Source organism: Castanea sativa, chromosome 1 (assembly GCF_040712315.1).
Source record: "Castanea sativa cultivar Marrone di Chiusa Pesio chromosome 1, ASM4071231v1".
In the NCBI taxonomy this organism is placed as follows: Eukaryota; Viridiplantae; Streptophyta; class Magnoliopsida; order Fagales; family Fagaceae; genus Castanea; species Castanea sativa.
In genome coordinates this window covers 66,887,764-66,913,892 of record NC_134013.1, presented here as the reverse complement: position 1 = coordinate 66,913,892, position 26,129 = coordinate 66,887,764, and the positions used below count along the sequence as shown (strand labels likewise).

General features: G+C 38.3%; 1 protein-coding gene across 1 annotated transcript; it reads left to right on the top strand.

Moving 5' to 3' along the window:
• The first annotated feature begins 5,397 nt into the window (after positions 1-5,397).
• Positions 5,398-24,061, top strand: LOC142622435 (uncharacterized). Its single transcript, XM_075795899.1, has 5 exons — positions 5,398-5,595; positions 6,249-6,898; positions 8,674-8,784; positions 9,676-10,238; positions 23,224-24,061. Exons 2-5 carry the CDS (start codon positions 6,310-6,312, stop codon positions 23,878-23,880), a joined length of 1,920 nt encoding a protein of 639 aa, XP_075652014.1. The 5' UTR covers positions 5,398-5,595; positions 6,249-6,309; the 3' UTR covers positions 23,881-24,061.
• The last annotated feature ends 2,068 nt before the right edge of the window (positions 24,062-26,129 follow it).

Below are 26,129 nucleotides of genomic sequence, written 5' to 3'. Positions count from 1 at the left end.
TACATGCTTACCACTTTCGATGAAATCTATTACCCTTTCTCTCTTTCTCTTTAATATGCCCCATCCTCTTAATGTAAGTTCATATAATATATCTGATGATGCCAAAAAATTGTCAATAAGCTTTACATTCCTCACATGCTCTAGATAAAACCTACGCAACAAAAAAGAAGAAGATCTTACAGAGAGTATAGGTGCGGTACTAGCCAAATACCCTCCAAATGTTAAGCTAAAGAATGTTCACAACTCTAGAGTGCCAAAACTGGGGGTAAATTATGCGTACCTTGATTTCTAAGGGCTTTTGGTTTTTTTATAGTAGTGTAGAATTGACCTTTGTTTTCTTGGCGAAGAAGATCTTTCCTTATGAGGAAGATCTTCATAAATACACATATTTTACAAGATTTTTCCCATATAGAGATTTTTTTGATTAAGGTTAATCGTAGGGCGTAAGACATTTCCATTTGAGATTTCTTGGAGACCACTTAGGCCACGTAGATGCCATGTGGCTTTACTACCCGTCTCCTTTGCATCTGTTTAATTTGAACCCGTCCACTATGGAGGGTCCATCCGTCTACCTTTTTCTCCATCCAGGGCATAACTTGTTACGCCTGTCGTCTTGTCTGTACGTTTCGACCGACCACTTTCTTAATACCGTCGCCTATGGTTAACCATATTGAACGGATCCGTCTACCTCAATTTTATCCTTTCCAATATCAAATGCATACAATCATATCCATATGAATGGATTTGGAAATGCTTTATGGTGGCTTCATCTTTGTCTTCTAAATGTTTTTGTTTATTTTTCATGTGAGGACTAGGCTGTGAAATTTCAAAAAAATTTCCTGTTTAGGAAAAATAATGTGAAAAAAAAAACTAAAAATAAATCAAAATTACAGTGGGAAGATATATATTGTGTAAAATATATTTTCCCTTTTTATAATAAAAATGGAGACTATTTGGATTCTTTTTTTGGTAATGGACATTCGCACAACAATTTTTTGTAATGGATATTCCCACAACAATTTTAAATATTGTGTCTCATGATTTTAAACCATGGCAAATTTTTCATCCACATTCTTCCCTCTTTTTTTTACTCTATTATCTAACCACTAGACCATAGACTTTTTTCTTTTTCTTTTTTTAACTCCCGTAGAAAATGGGATTCAAGGATCCTCAACTCTAAACTAGCTTCTTCTTCTTCTTCTTCTTCTTCTTCTTCTTCTTCTTTTTGGGTAAAGGTTATAATTTTCAATTATCACTAGCCACACTCACGTGCAATACTCTTCTATTTTTTAGAAAATTTTAATAATTTGCGTCTATTATAATTTGAAATCACTACATTTTCAATCACAACAAAACCTATAAATGTGGTAAGTATTATGCGTTTCTGGGTGAAACAATTTTTTCATTACACCCTTAAATTTTTTTTTTGTGATTCAAAAATATAGGGGACATTTAGTAATATTGTTCTAGTAACATTATTTGTATTTTTTGAAAATACGTGTGGCTAAAAAAGTATAAAAATACATATAATATTATTTAAATACTAAAAACCATAATTTAAAATATCTTACCAAACACTCCTATGTATCTCAAATTATAATGAACGCAAATTATTACTTTTACAACCAAATTTAAAGAGCCTAAAACCTCATTTAGGCATGTTGGGGACTATGATGCATTGCTAGAGGAGTGTCCTAGCTTGATGGAGCATGCATGTGCTCAAGACATGTAATCTGCTCTTTGGTTTTCAATAAAGCTTAGTATTTCCTATCAAAAAAAAAAAGAGCCTAAAACCTCCCAAATATTCAGACTTCATGTGATTCGCTATATACAATCTTCGTTCCTTTTTTTTTTTGATAATCACAATCTTCGTTCCTCCATCTTTGACAATTCACAACTTTTCACAATGATGAAACTCATAAATACAACAAAAACTTGACCAGATCCAGCAAGATCTTTATTGATCTACAGACATCTCCATAGATCTGAGTGGATCCATATCCCGTGCAATAGCTTTAACGTCAGCCATAGATTAAATCCAATGCTCAAAATATTGACACGTTATCTTTCCAAGCTGGCGATCCGCGTGCCCATCTCTTTCTCTTCTTTTTTCAGTTTTCACTTAGCAACAATTAGCCCGAATGATTTCAGAAAAACTCTCTCTCCTCTCTTATTTTTCTCTCACTCTCTCACTTCCGCCAGGGGTTTTTCTCTCTCTACCTCCCTCTCCCTGACGCTCCTCTCAACCCCAACTGTGCCTCCAACACAGCCATTGCTCCGCCCCGCTAGTTTTGACAAGAGCGGGCTTGGTCTGTCGGATTACCCTGAAACCCACAAATCTCTTTCATCATATCTTTCTCTAGGACTCCATGGCTCAATCTCCATGGCTACAGCTAGCAACCACTGCTTTCCGCTCCACCAATTCTGGTGGTGGTTCCGGTAAATTTCCTATGTCTCTCAGTCTCTCTAATCGGTACTTTAGGATTTTTTTTTTTTTTTTTTGGTTTTAAATGGTTGGGGGATCTTGCTGTTTGGATTTTTATTATCTGTAGAGTATTTGTTTTGATCATATCTTAATGTTTTTTGAATTGGGTTTGTTTGATTTTGCCGAAAAAATCCACCTTTGATACTATCAGTTATGATCCATAATTTGCTGAAAAATAGCCATTCATTTTTACTGATCTAGTGTTTTGGTTTCATTCATGTAGCTCGAAGGAGAGACCGACTCTTGGGTAAGACGTGTTCTCTGCTTTTATGTGCTGTATTCTCTTTTTTTTTTTCTTTGTATATTTGGAATATGCTTTGATTATGCATCTGAAACACAGATCAATCTAACAACTGAAATACTATACAAAAAAGATGCTTATAATTAAAGAATACTCCTGCAATTAACAAACAAATGTACAAAATATCAACTATTATAATTATAGAAGAACGAATTTTTTCATTAAAAATAAAAGCTGAAATTTGTGTACCAATATTGTGCTTACCAATAAAAATTTGCAGTGTGGGTGTGTGTTTATGAGCTGTGGTTCCCAACTGATTGTATTGTCCCATACACTAGTAACAGCTAGTAACTAACAAGAAACATTCTTTTGAACTACAAAATGAACAAAGACCAAAAGAAAATATAAACTGAAAGAATGTTATACTACCCAAAGATGCAGAAACATTTTCTTTAATTAGTAATTACACGCACATGCTGGGATTCAAATTCCAAACTAAGCAAAAGAGGGGGAGAGAGAACTAAAGTATCATTTCATTGCAAATATACTTGATTGTTGATATAGTTATTATCAAACTCCAATGAAATTTCTAAAAGTAGCCATTGCACCTTCTATAGAAACAACATAGCAATTAATCAAGTAAACATCAGAGTTCATTACCACCAACTATTGAACTATGCACCATACCTTCTAACTACCTTCATCAGTAAACTCAACAAAGGAAAAACAAATAATAGAATTGGGGTCATCACATATACAACAGTCAATAACCTTCACACCAAAAAATGAACTTCTTCAAGACCAAAATTTCAATTACCGTATCAGCAAAGCATTTATTTTAAAATTGACAAACATAGCAGCAAGTTTATGCCAATGGACATAGGGAGCACCAATGGACAAAAACAAGAAATCAAAACATTACAAAATAATTTTTTTTTTTTTTTTTTTTAGCAAGGACCGAAAAAGAAAATTAATTAAAGAATGGCAAATCTTTGACAATGAAATCAAAAAAGGAGGGAGAAAAAAACTGATAATCAAAATGTCTAAATCTAATCTCGTTTGGGGTTGGCTTTAGAATAACGGTGAAACTTACAGTATTTCATTTGTTAGATTGATATGTGTTTCAAATGCATAATCAAAGCATATTCCAAATATACAAAGAAAAAAAATAAGAGAATACAACACATAAAAGCAGAGAACACGTCTTACCCAAGAGTCGGTCTCTCCTTCGAGCTACAGGAATGAAACCAAAACACTAGATCAGTAAAAATGAATGGCTATTTTTCAGCAAATTATGGATCATAATTGATAGTATCAAAGGTGGATTTTTTCGGCAAAATCAAACAAACCCAATTCAAAAAACATTAAGATAAGATCAAAACAAATACTCTACAGATAATAAAAATCCAAACAGCAAGATCCCCATCCATTTAAAAAAAAAAAAATCCTGAAGTACCGATTAGAGAGACTGAGAGACATAGGAAATTTACCGGAACCACCACCAGAATTGGTGGAGCGGAACGCAGTGGTTGCTAGCTGTAGCCATGGAGATTGAGCCATGGAGTCCTAGAGAAAGATATGATGAAAGAGATTTGTGGGTTTCAGGGTAATCCGACAGACCAAGCCCGCTCTTGTCAAAACTAGCGAGGCGGAGAAATGGCTGTGCTGGAGGAACAGTTGGGGTTGAGAGGAGCGTCAGGGAGAGGGACGTAGAGAGAAAAAAACCCCTGGCGGAAGTGAGAGAGTGAGAGAAAAATAAGAGAGGAGAGAGAGTTTTTCTGAAATCATTCGGGCTAACTATTGCTAAATGAAAACTGAAAAGAGAAGAGAAAGAGATGGGCACGCGGATCGCCAGCTTGGACAGATAACATGTCAATATTTTGAGCATTAGATTTAATTTATGGCTAACATTAAAGCTATGGCACACCGTGCAATACCTTAGGTATTACACGGGATATGGATCCGATCTGAGTAGATATGGTGAGATCTACCTTGGATTCTAATGGATCTCCGCCCCTCCTTAAAATCCAATTTAGTGGGGTTCAGTTTGATTTGATGGGCAATCCGTCCTGTAGACATCATAGAGACTACAGGTGAATCGGTGAAGTGAAGGGCTGCTGTGGTACACAAATATCAACAAAACTAAAAGTTAAATATAACTAAGGTTTTTCACAATGATAAAAACTCATAAATACGACAAAAACTTGACCAGATCCAGCATCTTTATTGATCTACAGACATCTCCATAGATCTGAGTAGACATGGTGAGATCTACCTTGGATTCTAATGGATCTCCGCCCCTTCTTAAAATCCGATTTAGTGGGGTTGAGTTTGATTTGATGGGCAATCGGTCCTGTAGACATCATAGAGACTACAGGTGAATTGACGAAGTCAAGGGCTGCTGTGGTACTCAAATATCAACAAAACTAAAAGTTAAATATAACTAAGGTTTTTGTTAACGGTGCTATTCAGCACTTGTTAAAATTGATTTTTTTATTAATAAACTATTGTTACTTTTTGAGAGTAGAAAAAAACTAGGTAAGACAAAAGTTAAAGTGTCGGTAGATCATTAAAGAATCGCACATTTTACAAGGCCGAAATACCTTTTTAAAGTTATTTTCTCTTTCTCTCTTTTACCAACATTTTCAACTTGATTTTGTCATCTCTTTTCTACCAGATCTACAAAACATCCACTCAAATGTCCCAAGTTTCAAACTGAAGCCAAATTGTCAAAACTTTTTGACATTCCAAATTGAACCCAGTCACCAAAGCAACCTAGATACAACCAAAAACAGAGAAAGGAAAAGTAGAAATAAAGACAAAGAGAGAAAGGAGAGGCCAACGATTAGTAGTGGTGGTGGTGGCGCAGGTGATTATCTGAACTTTCAAAAATTTCTTTAATAATTCTACTATATTGTACAAAAATATCTTATTTGCCCCTGCATGAAAGGACAAATAATTTTTTTTTTTTTTTCAATTCTCAAAGCAGCTTCTCTTACCTACACTCCAAATTAAAATAATGGTAGAGATAAAAAATGATGTTTATATCCATTAAAATAATGATAGAGATAAAAAATGATGTTATATCAATTGTTTTACTTGTTAGTGTTTTTGACATTGATCTTACTAGTTGTTACAGTTATTGTTGAAAGAATTTTTTTCAACCATAAATATAATCAATAATTGATTACATAATCAAATGGGAGATTAATAGATAAATGATTGTTTATTCAAATATATTGATAAAAATATATTTAAAATGATTGAGTGTACAAAAATCATGCAGTTTTTAAAGTACGAAAATTGTCAGGACAGTTGAGTAAATTAAACTAAATATAAAAATAAAAATAAAAATTTACATTTTATGTTAGATTGCTTATGAGAATTACACTAACATATATAGTTGGTTATTTACTTTATTATTAATATTGATTAATGTTTTTTAGATTAATTTATTACTTTCAATTTCGACTTTTTAATTTTGCCCCTTGACCGAAATTCTTGGCTGCGCCATTGATACAGACTACAGATTCTAGCTATCTTTGTGAAACAAAGCCACTGGTTAGATTCGAAGAAACTAGCAATGAATGCTGTTGAACTGTTCGATGCTGCAATTTCTGGGAATATTAACAGATTCAGTGGAGAAATTGGGGATGGGGTTTTAATAAGTCTTGATCAGTGGACACCCTGCAGGGGCAATACTATTCTTCACGCGGCAGCAAAATCTGGGGAGGTTCAGATTATGGAAATTGTCCTCAATTCGCTTTCGCCACATTCACCTTTGTATACAACAAATTTCAAAGGCAACACAGCACTGCATATTGCTGTCAGCTTAGGACATTTATCTATGTCAGAGCTTCTAATAACTCGTGCAAGCAGAGACCAAGAAGCTGAAGTGAAACGGTTGCTTCTAAGAGCGAAAAATGTGGAGCAGAACACAGCACTGCATCTTGCTGTAAAACACGGTCATTATGACATTGTGGTGTTGCTAATTACGGAAGACCCAAAGTTGACTTCAATTACAAATGATGCTGGCGAATCCCCACTCTTCCTGGCAGTGGATCGAGGATTTTTTAAAATTGCCCTTCGTATCTTAGAAATTCAAGAATGCTCCGACGAGGGAAGGAACAACATGAATGTCTTGCATGCTGCAGTCATTCGCGTAGAAATTAGTGAGTATATATCTTCAACTATGGATCCGTTTGGATAGAACTTATTGCTGAAAACTGAAAACTGAAAATATTGTAGCAAAATAATTTTTAAATGTGTAAATAGTATTGCGGGATCCATTTTTAATAAAAAATTGCTAAAAACGTACATGAACAGTGCGCGCACTGCACGCTTGCCCCCGCAGCAGAAGAAAAAAAAAAAAAAAAAAACAAAACACAGACGCAGCCCATAATAAGCTGGATCCAAACCAGCACTATGTCTCCCTAGACGTTTTCTTTTGCCATATATATATATATATATATATATATATACACTTTTTTAAATTTTTTGCCAAAATTTAGTTTATGTTCTTTTGTGTATCCACGTGAGTCCATATATAATAAATTTTCGACTGGCAACCTCAAAAATACTCACATAAGTTTATGTAAACTTTTGTAAGATAAGATGTCATGAGCTACAATAACCTTATAAATATACACAAATACTATTCATATGCAAATCTATTTTTAATATTTCTTTACTCATATTGAGATCTATTGAAATTTAAAAAAAAAATATTTTAATAAAATATAGTGTAAAATAAATAAATAATTTGATGTAAGTGTTTTTTTAAAAGTGATTATATAAAATAGAAAAAGTAAATTCTTATATTAAAATAGACATGAATTTTTGCACAAGCTGATGTGAATGCTCTATAATGTGTTGAGCATTCACATCAGTTCATGCAAATTTTTTTTTATATATTTTAGCATAAGAACTTAGCTAGTTTTTTCTATTTTATATACTAATCAAAACACTTCACGTCAAATTATTTATTTTACAATATATTTTATTAAAATATCAATTTTCTTTTTGATTTTTTAATTGTTTTTGTTTTGTTGCAAAACAACCACCATTTACTCTCTTCTTCCATCCTTGAGATATGTAAAAATAAAAAATAAAAGAACTATATATTTTTACACAATTACTGTAATAACCATGTATTTTTACATAGCTTTCTATGAACTAATGTGAGTGAATTTTTAACTTTGTTAACTAAAATGTGATACTTTTTTATTTTTATTATTGCATAAGCATTGATGTGAATACTCCTAACTTGTGTCTTGGAGTAATATTCAACTTCCTAGTTTTGGACGTAATGTATGCCTTTCCACTATAAATGTCCTTTTATGTGTTATTTTTCGAGGAAAATTATATTTTACACTTTTAAACTATTATCTACATAACGTTTGTCCCCTAAACTATGAAAATGTACACTTACCTCCTAAAATATTACTTGTATAACACTTTACACTTCATCCTATAAATAATATTTTAGGGAAGTAAGTATACATTTTCATAATTTATGGGGTAAATGTAAAATGGAAATAGTTTAAAGGGGTAAAATATGGATTCTATAGTTTGGGAGAGTAAATATAAAAAAAATGGTATAGTTTAGGAGGGTAAATATGCATTATCATAGTTTAGTGGGTAAGTATAAAATGTGTATAGTTTAAGGGATAAAGTTTAATTTCTCTTATTTTTCGTTGACTAAAAAAATTAATATAAATTTGTCTATTCTGTTGTAATTACCCTCACACGCCATATAAAGAAAGAAAAAACCACTGGCACACACCAAATTATGAAAATAGGAAGCCAAATCTGTCATTAACAAAGTTGATATTTTATGATGGTATGAGAAAACTTGCAATACTTTCCTCTCCTATATACACTAGCGTTAGTTACTTTAATGTTTTGTTTTCGGGTAACATCAGCTATTCTTGGCTATTTCATACAGAAAGTCGGTTTAAAACCATTCCCAAAGATTGGTGGCAGAATATACAAACCTGCTTGAACATTTTTGGATCCCCACCCCCGCAAACACGCAAACTCCACATTACCGGAGCAGGTAATCCATCTCCCTTAGGGATATATACTCTCTCTCTTTTTGTTCTATCATACTGTTACAAGGTTTTTCTATGTTTCTGTTATAATATAGACAGACTTGAGTCTTGACAAACGAGTCAATTCAATTGGATTTAGATTTGATCTATTAGGATTTCAAACTAGATCGGATTTGGGCTAGAAACTAATTAGATTAAAACGAGTTGCAATTCTTAGAGCAACCACATCAATGGTTGTAAAAATTTGCAAAACACAAAAAGTGCTTAATTTTTGCACATTTTAATTCAAAAAATACCTACGTTAATACTTGTAAAAATATGCAAATATACAGAACTTGTAAAAATATATGCACAGTTTTATGTTCATATGCAAATGATTTTTTCAATCTTTTTTTTCTCTCTAGATCTCCCCTTCATCTTGCTCTCTCATCTGTCTTTTTCTCACTCACTCACAACAAAGAAAGAAATAGGTGGGTGGGCCATGTGGGTTGTGATTTGTTTGATATAATAAAAAATTAAAAAAATATTATTATTTAAATAAAATAGATGATAGAATAGATAAATTGACGGGATGTTTTGAAAAAGTGGATGCGTAAAATAGAAAAAAAAAAAAAAAAAAAAAAAAAAAAAAAAAAAACGTTTTTTCTTGCAAAATAGACCAGAATTTTGCATAAACTGATGATGGGGTTGCCCTTATCTTTACCTTATCTTTGTGTTAGGAACCCACCAGTTCCTAAAAGGAATGGATGGGGAATTACAGAAATGAATGAAAATTATATTTGAGTAGACTCGAGGTTCTCACCTCTCATCCTCTAAAAACAAGATATTGTCTATGAGCCTAGGCTTTGGGATGGTTATAGCTAATTCTTAACAACATGATTCTCTGTCCTCTGTAGATTTTGTGCGCAAGATGTTGGACAAATTTCCGAACGCAATTATGAAAGCTGATGACTTTGGCTGGACTCCTCTGCATTATGCTGCATGTTATGGCAATTTCGAAGTTGTCAAACTATTTTTGGAAAATAATAATATTTCCCTTGCTTACGAGCGGGACATTCAGGGCATGTCTGCTCTTCACATTTCAGCCATGAAAGGACATTGTGATGTGATGAGCGCAATCATTGAAAAATTTCCATATACCTGTGAATTGTTAGATAACAGAGGTAGGACAGCTCTTCATCTTGCGGCGGAGAGTGGAAGGACAAAGGCAGTGAAAATATTGCTCTCATCTTTAGCTTTTCGGGATCTCATAAATGAGCAAGAAAATGACGAAGGAAATACGGCTATGCATCTTGCTGCCATCAAAAGGAGATACGATGTATTGAAATTGCTTGCAGGTGATACGCGAGTTGAAAAAAGGGCTACGAACAAGGAAGGGAAGATCTTTGCTGACATTCTTCAATTAGATAAGCCGCTTTGGTGGATTGAAGTGGGGGTACCTTGGTGGATTGAAATAATGGTAAGTCTCGTAAAACTATGTTTAATTATCAAATTTTGCAAAATTTTAAATTATCAAAAAATAATAAATTTAATCATGTAGTTCTAAATTATCAATTCTCTTAAAAGTTTTAGTTATTGAAAATGATAAATTTAACCATTTAACTACATGCTTCTAAGTTCAAACAAACTATATGTATGGTTACTATGAATGAAACTTGTAGGGGTATTAGGCCCAGTAATTTATGAAGGATGGCCCAACGAAGTATTTTGGGCTGGAAACCCAAATCCGTAGACATCAAAATGATCGTGGACTATTTAAATATCCAAATACGTCCGAGGAGTAGATTTTTCCTCGGATTACTATGCCGAGGACATAGGAAGAGAAGTTTAGTGTCCCTGCGTTATATTATAAAGAGTCCTACAACTATGAGGATACACAGTATACGTGGAGGACAATAGAAAGAGCGGTGGAATGTCTAAAAATAAAGCTGCTACCACCGCCCATACATTAAAAGCTCTGTAATTGATACGCTAACTGTATAGATGGAAGGATGGGACCTGAGCATAGAGCTTGGAACTTGGTCCCCAATCCTAGCGGGCTTTAGGAAAAAATGGATGGGACAAGTATCCGAAAATGAGGATTGCAACCAAAAAGTGGAAGGTGATGAAGGGAAAGAAAAGAGTATAAATAGGAGGGAAGGCATACGAAGAGAAGGGGGACTTTTGGAGTAAAAGAGATAGAGTCAATAGAAAATGATAATGAACGCTTGTATCCGAGCTTGAGAAATATTATTATAAACCATCCGAGTACGATTTCTCAGTCTTACTCTTTGCAAACTATTCGTTGTTTGTTCCATTGGGCCCAAAGCCCGTTCTTTTTGTAATTGTCTAAACCATCCTTGAAATCTAAATTACAAACCCATCCTCTACAAATTCATTGTGAAGAAAGGCCTTTCAAGCCCATTTTCCTCCCAGTCGTGGTTTGGGAATTTGAATTGTGTCCTTACAATTGGCGCCGTCTGTGGGAATTTAGTCTTTAGGGAAGTTTAGGACATCATGGTAGGATCAGAACCACAACGCAGCGCGGAGTCCGTGGGCTCCCAGCGTGAGGATCACTCCTTGCATCCTGATCATGGAGAGAACCGAGAAGGAAGTGTACATACTACACACACCATCAGAAGTGCCAGTCATTCGCAAGGAGGAAGCAGAGTTCCTTACGAAAGAAATGCCAGGGCCATGCAGAAGGAGATTGACGGCCTAAAGAGGAGATTGCGTCACGAAAGGAGAAGGAGAACTCCTCCGGTCTCTGACCCCTCTTCGGAGGGATCCGAGGATGACAATTACGGGCGGAGATCCAGAACTCCCCCAGGTGAATGTGTCTCATCCGAAGAAGACAATCTGCATGGGAGGCGTGGCGGAGACTACCCCCCTAGGGGCTTAGGAAATGACGCAATGGGAAGAGCGTTACACCAAATCTCCAGGTCACCCTTCGCGCGCAGATTGGAAGAAGGGAGGTTACCTCGGCGCTTCACACAACCGGCCTTCACTCTTTACAATGGTCGGATGGATCCTGTGGAGCACGTAAGCCATTTCAGCCAGAGAATGGCAGTGCATTCCAGGAATGAAACTTTGTTATGCAAAATTTTTCCTTCTAGCCTAGGGCCCGTAGCCATGAGATGGTTTGACGGCTTAAGGGCAGGCTCCATTGATTCTTTCAAAGAGCTTACTAGAGCATTCGGTTCTCGCTTTATCACGTGCAGTAGAGTTCCTCGTCCATTGGATTTTTTACTATCCATGGCCATGAGAGAAGGGGAAACCCTGAAAATGTATTCGGACAGGTACTGGGAAATGTTCAACGAAATTGACGGAGACTTTGACAATGTAGCAATAAGGACCTTCAAGGTCGGCCTACCGACGGAGCATGACTTGAGGAAATCCTTAACAAAGAAACCTGTCAGAAGCGTACGTCGACTGATGGATCGCATTGACGAGTACAAAAGGGTTGAGGAAGATCAGCAGCAGGGAAAAGGCAAGACGAAGGTTATCCCACAAGAAAGGAGGGATTTCAGGTCAGACAGATACAACAACAATAGGCCTGCGCGGGATTTTTCCAGGCAGGCTGGTCACATACCCCCACAAGTGGTCAACACCGTCTTCAGGGAGCCGGTGCAGCAGTTGTTGGAGAAAATAAGGCATGAGCCTTTTTTCAAATGGCCAAATAAAATGGCAGGGGACCCTTTGAGACGCAACCAAAATCTCCATTGCCATTATCACCAGGAGAGAGGTCATACCACCGAGGATTGTCGTACTTTATGGAATCATTTGGAACAATTGGTTAAGGAGGGAAAGCTGAAGCAGTTTCTGTACCAACTCAACGGACGAGGAAACCAATCAGGAGTGGCAAACCACGACGGTCCTTCATCGAGACCTCCTCTAGGTACTATCAATGTCATTTTTGCAGCACCTGGTAGGACTGGCTCAGCTCCTTTCAGGGTAATGTCAGTGGCTCGAACATTGGCCGAGGAGTCACGGGATCAGCCGAAGAGGATTAAGGCAAGTATCCTGCCAGTCCTAGGTTTCTCTGAAGAGGACAAGATGGGGACCATCCAGCCTCATGATGATGCCTTAGTAGTAACCCTCAGAATAGGGAACTATGATGTAAAGAGAGTAATGGTTGATCAAGGTAGTGGTGCAGATATCATGTACCCTGACCTATTTAGAGGCTTGAAATTAAGAGTTGAAGATCTTATGCCATATGACTCACCCTTGATAAGCTTCGAAGGGAGAGCTGTCGTTCCGAAGGGACAAATTAGACTGCCTGTGCAATCAGGTCCGGAGGTGGTAGACGTAGATTTCATCGTGGTCGATGCTTATTCTCCATATACGGCTATTGTGGCGAGACCTTGGCTGCATGCGTTAGGGGCTGTTTCCTCAACCTTGCATGTCAAAGTCAAATTTCATTCTAGAGACCAGGTGGTGGAATTACTTGGGAGTCAGTCTGTGGCTCGACAGTGTGTCACGGCTGCAATTCTGCGTCGGCCAGAACCAGACTCCCCGGCCTCGGCTAACGGGGAAGCATAGCAATCAAAGTCTCTTCCCACAGCCGAGGTAGATGAAGCAGTATGTGAAGAATTGGAGAAAATTCTCATAGACAATGATCCTGAGAAGTTCTTCCAGGTTGGAGTTCAATTGCCGCAGGAAGAGAAGACAGAGCTAATTCTATTTTTAAAGAAAAATATGGATGTATTTGCTTGGAACGCGTATGAGGCCCCTGGGGTTGATCCGAACTTCATATGTCATCATTTAAGGGTCAATCCAACTGTAGTGCCGAGAAGGCAACCACCTCGGAGGTCCTCAAAAGAACATTCCGAAGCCGTAAAAGAGGAAGTGCTCAAACTCAAAGAGGCAGGTACTATCAAAGAAGTGTTTTATCCTGAATGGTTAGCCCATACGGTGGTGGTGAAAAAGAAGAATGGGAAATGGAGAGTTTGTGTAGACTTCACAGATTTAAACAAAGCTTGCCCGAAGGACTCATTCCCAATGCCTCGGATTGATCAATTGGTTGACGCTACTGTTGGACATCCTCGGATGAGTTTTCTTGATGCTTTCCAAGGTTATCACCAGATACCTTTAGCCGTTGAGGACCAAGAGAAGACTGCATTCGTCACTCCTACGGGAAATTATCATTATAAGGTAATGCCTTTTGGTTTGAAAAACGCAGGGGCTACCTACCAAAGGATGATGACGAGAATGTTTGAGGCACAGCTAGGAAAAACTATTGAGGTATACGTGGACGATATGGTGGTAAAGAGTAAAGAAGTTTCTGCACATCTGGAAGATCTGAGCAACACTTTTCAGAAGCTAAGAGAGTATAAATTGCGGCTCAATGCCTCTAAATGCTCTTTCGGTGTGGGATCGGGCAAGTTTCTAGGATATATGGTGACTTTCCGGGGAATTGAAGTGAATCATGCGCAGGTTAAGGCAATAAACAGCTTACACCCACCTCGGAATCCTAAAGAAGTGCAAAGGCTAACAGGTATGACTGCTGCTCTCAACCGATTTATATCTCGGTCCGCGGACAGATGCAGACCTTTCTTTCAATTATTAAATAAATGGAAGGGTTTTGAATGGACCGAGGAGTGCGCGGTGGCTTTCCAACAGCTAAAAGAATATCTCTCGTGACCACCAGTTATGTCTCGACCAGAGGTTGATGAGGTTCTGTTTGCATATATTGCGGTGGCTAACCATGCAGTTAGTTTGGTTCTTATCCGAGATGACAATAACATCCAGAGACCGGTTTATTATGTAAGCAAATCTCTGCATGAGGCTGAGCTGAGTTATTTGCCACTGGAAAAAGCTATCTTGGCGGTGGTACATGCTACACGAAGACTTCCCCATTACTTCCAGTCTCATACGGTTGTTGTTCTTACACAACTCCCTCTTAAATCAATTCTGCGAAGTGCAGATTATATGGGAAGAATTGCCAAATGGGGAACTGTCCTAGGAGCTTTCGATATCAAGTATATGCCTCGCACCTCTATAAAGGGACAGGTCATCGCGGACCTTGTGGCGGAATTTGCTGAGCCTTCGTTAGAAGACTATCAAGAAGGCATGGGTAAAAAATCAGTAGGCATGATTTCGTGTGAAGGGCCTCTATTATGGAAAGTCCATGTTGATGGAGCAGCAAATCAGAGGGGATCGGGTGTCGGACTAGTTTTGATATCCCCAGAAGGAATTACTTTTGAGAAATCTTTGAGAATAGGATTCTCGGCCACCAACAACGAAGCAAAGTATGAAGCCGTCCTCGCAGGGATGAACATGGTTCATAAAATGGGAGGAAAGACGGTGCAAATGTTCTCGGATTCACTATTGGTGGTAGGCCAAGTAGAAGGGAAGCTGGAAGCAAGGGATTCCATAATGCGAGAATACCTAACCCAGGTCAGGTATATGCAATCTAAATTTGAGTCTTTTCTACTATTGCATGTATCCAGATGTGGCAATACCCATGCCGACTCATTAGCCACACTCGCAACGTCCTCGGCACAAAGTCTACCACGAGTTATCCTCGTTGAAGATCTGTTGAAACCCACTGGGACGGATGGTAACTCCACTCAAATTCTTCAAATTAGGACAGGGCCTAGTTGGATGGATCAAATAGTAACATTTCTCAGAAATGACATCCTGCCTGCAGAAAAAGCTGAAGCAGATAAAGTTCGCAGGAAAGCCACTCGTTTCTGGTTATCCGAGGACCAAAAATTGTACAAACGTTCCTTTTCGGGACCATATTTGTTATGCATGCACCCCGAGGCAACAGAGCTACTTTTGGAAGAGTTACACGAAGGGATTTGCGGAAGTCACACAGGAGGAAGGTCTTTAGCTCACAGGGCCATTACTCAGGGCTATTGGTGGCCAAATATGCAGAGAGAAGCGCAAGATTATGCAAAGAAATGTGACCAATGTCAAAGGTTCGCTCCAAATATACATCAACCAGGTGGAGTCCTGAATCCTCTATCTAGCCCATGACCTTTTGCCCAATGGGGCTTGGACATTGTTGGACCCTTCCCCAAAGCAACGGGAAACAGACGGTGGCTTCTCGTGGGAACAGATTACTTCACCAAATGGGTTGAAGATGAGCCATTATCAAACATCAGAGACACGGAAGCAAAAAAGTTTGTATGGAAGAATATCGTTACCAGGTTCGGCATCCCTCATACTCTCATTTCAGATAACGGTTTACAATTTGATAGCAAAGCCTTTCGGAAATACTGCTGTGATCTGGGCATTACGAATAGATATTCCACTCCGGCTTATCCCCAAGGAAATGGGCAAGCCGAGGCTGTCAATAAAGTAATAGTGAGCGGACTTAAAAAGAGGTTGGGTGACGCCAAGGGGAGGTGGGTGGAAGAACTGCCACATGTCTTGTGGACGTATCGAACTACACCACGAAGATCCACAGGTGAAACACCCTTCGCCATGACTTATGGAGCCGAGGCAGTAATACCCTTAGAAACTGGGTTCCCAACCCTGAAGAAAAGCTCCTTTATTCCAGATAGCAATGATGATCTCTTAATGAGAAACTTAGACTTAGTTGAGGAACGGCGAGAAAGCGCCATGGTTCAACTAGCTTATTACCAACAAAAGCTCAAGCAGGGGTATGATTCTCATGTGAAACTTCGACCTCTTGGACCAGGTGACTTAGTATTAAGGAAAGTTTTGGGCACGATGAAGAATCCTGCGTGGGGAAAATTGGGGTCCAACTGGGAAGGACCTTATCGTATTACTTCGGTCGCAGGAATAGGAGCCTACAATCTGGAAGATTTGGACGAACATGTTGTTCAACGTCCCTGGAATGTAAATAATCTACGAAGGTATTATTACTAAATAAAAGGCACTTCGGCCGTTTTTTGTTGTAAACTACATTACATTCATTATCTTCGTTCGTCTAAATATCAAGCTGAAGCTTGGTATGCCTGGATCCTCGCACCACATACCTCGTCTAAATTGATACTCTTTATTAAAGTGTTAAACAGAACCTAAGTTACGTCTGATCCTCGGATCATCTACTTTGGGAAAATTAACATTTCAACGTATTCAAATATCAAGCTGAAGCTTGGTATGCCTGGATCCTCGGACCACATACCTCGTCTAAATTGATACTCTTTATTAAGTGTTAAACAGAACCTAAGTTACGTCTGATCCTCGGATCATCTACTTTGGGAAAATTAACATTTAAACGTATTCAAGTATCAAGCTGAAGCTTGGTATGCTTGGATCCTCGGACCACATACCTCGTCTAAATTGATACTCTTTATTAAGTGTTAAACAGAACCTAAGTTACGTCTGATTCTCGGATCATCTACTTTGGGAAAATTAACATTTCAACGTATTCAAGTATCAAGCTGAAGCTTGGTATGCCTGGATCCTCGGACCACATACCTCGTCTAAATTGATACTCTTTATTAAGTGTTAAACAGAACCTAAGTTACGTCTGATCCTCGGATCATCTACTTTGGGAAAATTAACATTTCAACGTATTCAAGTATCAAGCTGAAGCTTGGTATGCCTGGATCCTCGGACCACATACCTTGTCTAAATTGATACTCTTTATTAAGTGTTAAACAGCACCTAAGTTACGTCTGATCCTCGGATCATCTACTTTGGGAAAATTAACATTTCAATGTATTCAAGTATCAACCTGAACCTTGGTATGCCTGGATCCTCGGACCACATACCTCGACTAAATTGATATTCTTTACCAAGTGTTAAACAAAACCTAAGTTAGGCCTGGTCCTCGGATCATTATATGAGAAGAATTAACATTTCTATTCTTGTTTGTCAAGACATGAACTCTTTACATACCTAAGTTAAAAGACCAGATGCCTTATTTTTACATAGTTCAAATAGAGATCCAAAGTGAAGAATCAATTACTTAAATGCATCACTTAGATGCAGTTCCCGGCATAATTAAACATTCCTGGAGTATCAATTTCAATCCAGGTTGTTGCTATTAAGTTAGGTGAAAAGCAAAAGGATTGTACTTTTTGAACAATATGATCAACATAAAGCAAAAAAGTAAGAATCATCTAAAACAACATTCATTCTTATATTAGATTCCAAAATAGTACTTTTGCACCTATACTTAGGTATTACACTTAGAGACAAAATAAATTAGAAATAAAGAAAGGAAAGACAACAAGCAGTCACTGTTTCAGCTTAATCTTCAGAGGGCCTTTGGGGTCTTGAGGAGATGGAAGTTGAGCCGAGGACTTAACGGCAATTCCTTTGCCTTTGGGATCATCTATCAAAGTTATTGGATTAGCTTGATCACCCAACTCATCCTTTGAAGATTGCTGAAGTTCACTTGAGGGCTGTACGTCTTCAAGTACCTTTTCTTGTGCTGGGTCAACTTGTTCAGGGGCATCTTCAGGAAGAGTTGAGTCTTCAGCCAAATCACCCCCCTTATCCTCAGATGATCCCCGGGCAGCTTCTTGGGCAGCGTCAGGAATGGAAGAGGCGCGAATTGCGGGAGGATAGTAGACACTCTCTGCTTTCCAAAGAGTGGAAGAGGCATCAACCCCAGCTTGGGAAAGTGCCTCATTCCACACTTGGAGGCAGTAGTGCCTACATACCTCGGGAACCTGAGCCTTGAAGGTTTCAGTGACCTCCTTCACGCCTATATCATAACCGTCTTGTTCGGCTTGGTCCCTTGAGATCTCGGCCTCTTCCTTTGCTTTCTCAGCCTTTTTCTTCTCCTCAATGGCTTCTTCTTTGCCCTTGATGGCTTCCTCTTTGGCCTTCTCAGACTCGTTCAGATCTTTCTTGAGATCCTCTACGAGCCTTCGTGCTACTAAGAGGTTATCCTCGGCTTGGCGAAGCATTAGGCACTGATCCTCGGCCTGTTTAGTCGTCGTTTTTAGATCAGCCTCTAAGCCCGCCTTAGCACTCTCAGCCTAAACCAATTTTGCTGTGGCCTCCTGCAGTTTCTTCTTGTGAAGGTCCGAGATCTTTTGGGCAGTTTCACGCCTGGATTCCTCGGCCCTCAGAGACTTGTAGGAGTTGATGGCAATCTCTTCTGCCCTGTGGGCAGATTGAACGGCCTACAAGCAAAACATATAAAACTTAAACATATAGATATATATTGGAAATAAAAACAAAAGCCATGGTTTTAGAGAAAACTCACCATTGCAAGCTCCTTCTTCAAAGTCATGAAGACGGTGTGGTCCCTTTTCTTTCTCAGCTCAATCATATCCTCGGGGAGTAACAGTGCCTGCTCCAAAGCATCTGCGACGCATGCAGCTGTCCCTTCATCGGAATTTCTAATGGACGCATCCACGGTAATGACCTCGTCGTCCATAAAAAGGTCAGGAAGCCATACAGGGGCGCGCACGGCCACCTGTTGGTCGGTTCTTCTTTCCGACCTAGTCTGTATGGTGCAGGCCTGCTTTCCACCCTTTTCCACCTCGGGCTCCTTGGAAACAGAGCCCTTTCCTACCTCCACGATTTCCTTCCCTTTCGGCTGATCCCTTTTTCTTTTGAGATCAGCTATGTTGGTGCGTTGAGTTTGGGAAGATAGGGGAGGAGGAGGAAGCCTAGCTTCAGGGCGTTTGTCAGCACCCTTTTCTTGAGTCCGAGGGCGCACCTCTTTTGGAGGTTCTTGGACTCTAGGGTCCTTGTCAGCGCCCTCAAGGACATCTTTCAGGCTGGGCTTAATCTTTCGTTGAATGCCCATATCGTCAAGTTCTTCAGTAGTAACCTTTGAGATTTGGGCAGAAGTGCCGAGGATGGAAGTTGAATCTTCAGGAGAGTAGAGTTGATTAAAAACCTCAAACTCGTCCTCGGAATCTGGTACCTCAACTTCTTCTTCTTCTTCTTCCTTTACAGTAAGGTGGGAAGACGCAGCTTCACCAGAGGTTAATGTTGTGGAGAAAGGAACTGTGGGAATCCCAACTAGAACGAACTGTGGCGGTTGGATTGGTTGGGTGACCAAAGTACCTTGAGGAATGGTAGTCCTCCCCGGCAGCAGAAAACCCTCAACGGCAACGCTAATCCGAGGAAGACGAGGATCGTGGGCTTTAATCACGCACTTCGGCGCCTGAAAAGCTTTAGATATTGGAGTGTAGCCGAGGATCAGATGAGCCGCACGGAGTTGGCCGTCGGTATGCACGAAGATCTCGGCTTGTAGGATCCTATCCAACCGCCCGAAATCCACAAGGTTAGGATGACGATCCGCTGCGTGTGGATCTGCAGAGTTATCCAAGTAAAAGTGGGTAAGAATAAGTAAAAAGACGAAAGATAATAGTATGTAAAAGAAACTTCACCTGGAGTCCCTTCCCTTGTCAGACAGGGGAGGCCGTCGTGCCAATTTCCTGATACGATCAGGAAGTCATTTTTTAGGCCCTTATTTGATTCAGGCAGACATTGAATTAGCCTGACTTCTGGGTGTCTAGACTTTAGGTAATATTCATCTTTTTTGCTTAGGTGATGGAGGTTATAAACCCAGTTCACGTCGTGGTGAGTGAGCCCTAGGTTCATCTTCTCATTTAAAGCATCTATGGAACCTAGGATCCTAAAGACATTTGGGGCGCACTGGGTGGGAGCCAATCTAAAGGCCCTAAGATAATCCCTAGTCACAGTTCCCATGGGGATTTTCATTCCCCTTTTGATGAACGCAATCATCGGGATTACAACTTCCCCCGTTTTTCTTTTTGTATAATACTCTTCCTCGTTACAATACCTAATGGATACATCCGAGGGAATTTTGTACTTAACCTTAAACTGCTCTATTTTTTCGTTTGAATCCACCAGGGACGCAAATCTACCCATTCTTTTTGAAAATAGGGGGTGTGGAGAAAACTAACTATGCCGAGGATGAAAGATACAGTGAAAAAGAGAAGATGGGAAGGAAAAGAAACAAAAGAAACAAAAAGCTGATAAGGAGGGGAAAGAGTATTGAAGAACTTACTTTTAAAAAAGAAGAAAGCACTGTCACCTCGGACAGGGTACTTGATAGACAGAGAGAGAGTACGGGGAGATGGAAAGTGTGGCAGGTACGTTATGAGGTTTCTATAAGCTTATCTAATTGAAAACAGTTTATCTAGTTTTTTTTTTTTTTTTTACTGAAAATACGGATAAAAGATAAAAATTCAATAAAATAAGTATGTGAATCACGTGGAACCCACAAATAATATGAAAAATAAGCAAAAGTTAAATGAAACAAATATGTGACTCATGTGGGACCCACAACTAGTAGGAAAAATAAGTAATATGTTGACTTATAAGTGCATCTCAAATGAGTGTGTGTGTGTACACACACACACACTAAGAGTATCAGCAGTGAGTGTGGTATATGCCAAATGTAAGCTGCATTTGGCATTTAGACTCAAAAACTGCTCAGCAATGAAAATGGCAAATTGGAAAAGGCCAAATTTTTTTTGCAATATAGCTACAGTACCATCGTAAATGTAAGATGGTACTGTAGCTAAATGGGATAAAAAAATATAATTTTTTAATGCTTTCCTCCTGTTTATTTACTCGGGAATTTCTCTTTCCTCTCTCATTCTTTCTCTTTTTTTCTCTCTCTTCCTTCTCTCTTTCTCATTTGCTCTCTACTCTCTTCAGACCCAAGACTCTCTCCGATGACCCTCTCTCTCGCCGATGACCCTCTCTCTCTGATAGTGACTCCGACGAGGCATCGGTGCTCCGATCCCTTTACCGATTCACTCAACCAACGAGGCATTGGTGCTCCGATGACCCTCTTCAAACCGACATTCTTGCATGTGTAGATGACCCTCTCTCTTCAAATCGACAAAATCAACTTCCTTCAAGCTTCCTAGCGGCGAATCCGCTTCCTTCAAGCTTTAACAAAATCGAGCTACCCAACGGCGGTTGGGTCGCGTGGTTTGTGTGGGTTAGGTGGGTTGTGATTTGTGTGGGAGTGGGTTTCTGGCGGCGGTGGGTTTGTGACTGATGTGGGCATGGGTCAGGTGGTGCAGCGGCGGCATGGGTTTCTTATTTTGATTTGGATCGGAGATCGGAGATCGGTGAGTGATTTGGGTTTTTACCGGTGGAGATCGGCGAGTTGTGTGGGTTTCTGGCGGTGGTGGGTTTGTGACTGATGTGGGCGTGGGTCAGTGGTGCAACGGCGGCGTGGGTCGGTAGTGGGTTTTTGGTTTTGATTTTGATTTTTGATTTAGATTTAGAACGATGGTTTCTGATTTGTGAATGATTTTTAGTTTCTGGTTTCTGGATTTTGCTATGGATTTTGCTTAGCAAAAGTGGGTGGTGTGACTGAGAAGGTGAATGGTGGACGGTGGTGGTGTGACCGAGAGAAAGTGGACGGTGGTGGTGGTGTGACTGAGAGAAGGTGGACGGTGGTGGTGGTGTGATTGAGAGAAGGTGGACGGTGGTGGTGGTGTGATTGAGAGAAGGTGGATGGTGGTGGTGGTGTGACTAAGAGAAGGTGGACGGTGGTGGTAGTGTGATTGAGAGAAGGTGGACGCTGGTGGTGGTGTCACTGAAAGAAGTTTGACAGAGTAAGAGATACAGAGATCAGAGAGAGAATTGAAAAATATTTTTATATTATTATTTTTATATTATTTTAATGTGTAGTATGGTAAAATAGAAGATTTGATATTGAGGAATTGTAAAATTGTATTGTATAATTGATAAAGTAACTTTTTGAATGGTAAAATGGGATAGAATTAGGATAAATGAATGTGAATGCTCTAAAGAGAGGCCATCATCACGTGTATGTAAAGCTTAGTCTTGTAGACAAATTCAATCATAATAAAATATTATTAAATAATGACCAAAATTATTAGGTTCTAAATTTAGAACAAAGTAAAAGTAAGATGATATGATATTTTGTTGAAGAAAGATGCTAAAATATTAAAAAATTTACCATAAAATTTACAATTTGATATGACAATATAAAAGTGATTTGAAAATTGAATCAATTTTTTTTTTTTTTTATGCGATTCATATATAGCACAACGGTTGGAAATGTTAAGGTTGTAGGGTAGTGTTAATTTGTTACAATCACCTTGTTATAAATATATTTATTGAGCTCATAATTTCAATTAAAAAAAAAGTGTGTAATAATTTTAATTGAAATTTATAATATAGCATCTCCATATACATTGATTTGTCAAATAAACTCATTATAGTAAATAGCTAGTGAGAGAAGCTATTTTTTTCTTATATAAGATAAAAATTTTACTTTAATTTAATGTAAATATATATGCGTATAAAGTGTTTTCTCGAAAATTTTAACCCCACCCCTCACAAGCTCCTTACGTATAGATTAAAATGTTCAAAATTAAATCTAGCAAATAAATATATCAATTAAGCTGATAAGATAGGTGTGACCGCGTAGGGACCCGTGCATGTTCCAACTTGCAAGATAGAAATTAATTTACAACTTTGGGTATCTGTCAGTTACGTTTCCCTCACTCTCCTACCAAAAAAAAAAAAAAAAGGTTACGTTTCCCTCTAATCACTTGCAGTCAGAAGTACGACTCATGTTAATGCGGCTGGTTGGAGGCGAAGTTTTACTGAGTTTGGAGCAAGAGGTTGAGAAACAGACTACGGAAGGGCAGATTGCTGAGAATGAACAATTTATAAAGTCACAGAGGATAGAACCTGCTGCAAAGGTCCAGGGAGGAACGGGTGCAGCCAATAATATTGTATTTTTTAAGGAATTGAAAAAATACAATGTAGTGGTAATGACACTCATTACAACTGTCACCTTCGCAGCAGCCTTCCAAGTGCCTGGTGGATACGACGGCCATGGGAAGGCAAATTTAGTTAAAAGCAGAGACTTCAAAAAATTTCTGATGTATGATACGTTGTCATTTGGTTCCTCAGCTGCCTCATTGCTTATTTACTTTTTCATGCCTGCAATTCAGAACATGCCCTTTGCTCAGAGAATAGTACAGCCAGTAGCAATGTTGCTCAGTTCGGTCTCCCTTTTATTGATGTACTATGCCTTTGCGTGGGGCATAAGAGCAGTCTTGGATGAAAAATCAAGACTCGATTCTATTGTTGCGAGTACTATAAACTTTGGCTGGATTTTCCCCATATACCTGTTTTGGATTATCTCCGTTATCTTCTTAGTTCTCCTGATCCACATTAGGATCAAAATACGACCGTTAATATCGTGATGGTCATTTCATCGTCTATCTATTTCATGGGGGGCTCGTAGTCTAGCACCTGAACTCGTCCTGTCATTTATCCCTCACCACCAAATGATTCCTTTCCGGCAACTCTTCCGCAACCCATGTGCTCTGGCCGGCAGTTTGTTTTATAAGTTCTGTTTCTTTGTAATGCGATTTGGTGTATGGACCTTTATGTACACGAAAATAAAGGATAGATTGGAACCTATGTTTTAGTTTTCATGAATCGTATTAATGAGATTGATTGTTCTTGGTTTGTGAACAACGTACCGATCATTTTCCAAGATATATTGCCAAGTCTCTTTGTTCAATATATATAATTGAATTTTTCTTCCTAGTCAGGTGCCATTGCTTGGTTCTGCTATATCAAAATTGCCTGTGGAAGTGAAGGAAGCTTGAGGAAGACAATTATAACTTATCGTCCTCCTTATGCTGAATTCTTATTCCTTTGAAAAGGATGCTATATATGAAACACGGTCTTATCTAATTAACAGGAGTTCAGTTTATTTGAACTTGAAGGAGAAGTAACCACACAAATCAATATAATCCTTAATATTGTCAATAACAACAATATTAAATCAATATAATCCTTAATAGGCACCCCCATAATATTGTCAATGACAACAACTTAACATTGCTGGAGAATAAATTTAAACCGTATGTGGTGTAAACACCCTTGTTTACATCCTCCAATAAATGAATGACACCTCAGATTTGTACAAATATAAGAATAGCTTCATGCTCGAAGACAAGCTAGCAAGGTTCTCATGGCCATGAATGATGACGGTTGAGAAATGAGAACTAGGACCATTAGATCAATTAAGGTTATAAAGGCTAGATTCTCCTCTAGAAGTGGTGAGTTAACAAAATTAACAAAAGTGCATGGGAGAGAAGTTCCACGTATGGTAAGGGCATCCTTACATATATTAGCTAGCTTCTCAAAAGATATGCTTAATCTTCATGTCGAGGAATTTATTCAATAGGCTCCTACAAAATTAGAAAGTAAAGGTTCCTAACCATCATTTGGAGCAGAATTATTCATGAGCTAGCTCAACTTCAAATAAAGCATCAACTTCAAATCAATAACTTGAATTTTATATTTTTCAACAAACAAATGGTATATTATTAAAAATCCTAGCTATTCTTGGCATGATATTGGAGAATCTCATTGCTAATACTCAAGCATGCATGAAAAGTATGTTTGTGTATTCATTCATCGTTTAATCAAATATGTAACTAGTGGAAACCTTATGACTTCTAAAAATGAATGAGCTACCAAGAGTTTTGTTTACTTATGAATAACATTACCTAGCATCTCTATAAATGGAAAGGACCTCAATTCAATTTCCCTCTCTATTGTTGTAAGCAAGAAAAATTGAAAGGGGTCTAGGGTTGAGGAAGTTTAAATTAATTAACCAAACTTTGTTTCCCAAATGGTTTTGTCACCAATGCTAAAATCCAAACCTTTTGATTTATGACTCGTTAAAGCAAAATAGTTTCCACAAAACATATATCATTCCAGCCAATCCAAGAGTACTAATTCTTAGATTCGGAGTAAAATTATTGCAGATCGAGATTTGCTAGTTTGTCAAGCCACATGAAGAGTTGGAAATGGGGAATAAAAATCACCCAAACTGATTTCCTATCACAACTTTGTAATGACCCTACTAATAAGTTAAACTAACTACAGGGGAGGTGGAAATGAATTCTGAACTTTATGGTAAGGATTCTGTCAAGGATATTTAATTTTTTCCAGTCTCGAAGGTAAGTGAAGCCAATGATCAAGTAATACTATAGGCCTCATTCGATGTCAAGACAATACTGGTGACCAAGGGATACCAATTATAAAGTGAGGAAAGGAATTGTTGAACTAACAAAAATCATAAAATGGATAATTCATGGGGAAAAAAAAAACCTTAATAGATAAATACAATATAAGAAACATATATCTGAGTAAGCAGATTACATCGTGACTCTTTGTGACTGTTTTTAGTGAAGCTACGCATGAAGGATTTGGGCTCTGCTCTGTTCTAAATGCGGATATGATTAACCTGCAACAAACCTTTATGAAGTTTACCAATGGATTAATTAAGATTAAAACTAAAAATATTTGGCCTTGAGGCAGTTAAGCAGAATCATAAACTGTATATAATTATTCTGTATTGAAATACTACGTAATTACTTACTCATGTGAAAAAATACAAACAGATAAATACAATAGAGTGATTTAGAAAAAA

Coding starts and splice junctions, on each gene's coding strand:
- LOC142622435 (XM_075795899.1), top strand. CDS start 6,310: ATGAATGCTGTTGAACTGTTCGATGCTGCAATTTCTGGGAATATTAAC. Junction 6,899..8,673: donor AGTCATTCGCGTAGAAATTA/GTGAGTATATAT, acceptor TATTTCATACAG/AAAGTCGGTTTAAAACCATT. Junction 8,785..9,675: donor ACTCCACATTACCGGAGCAG/GTAATCCATCTC, acceptor TGTCCTCTGTAG/ATTTTGTGCGCAAGATGTTG.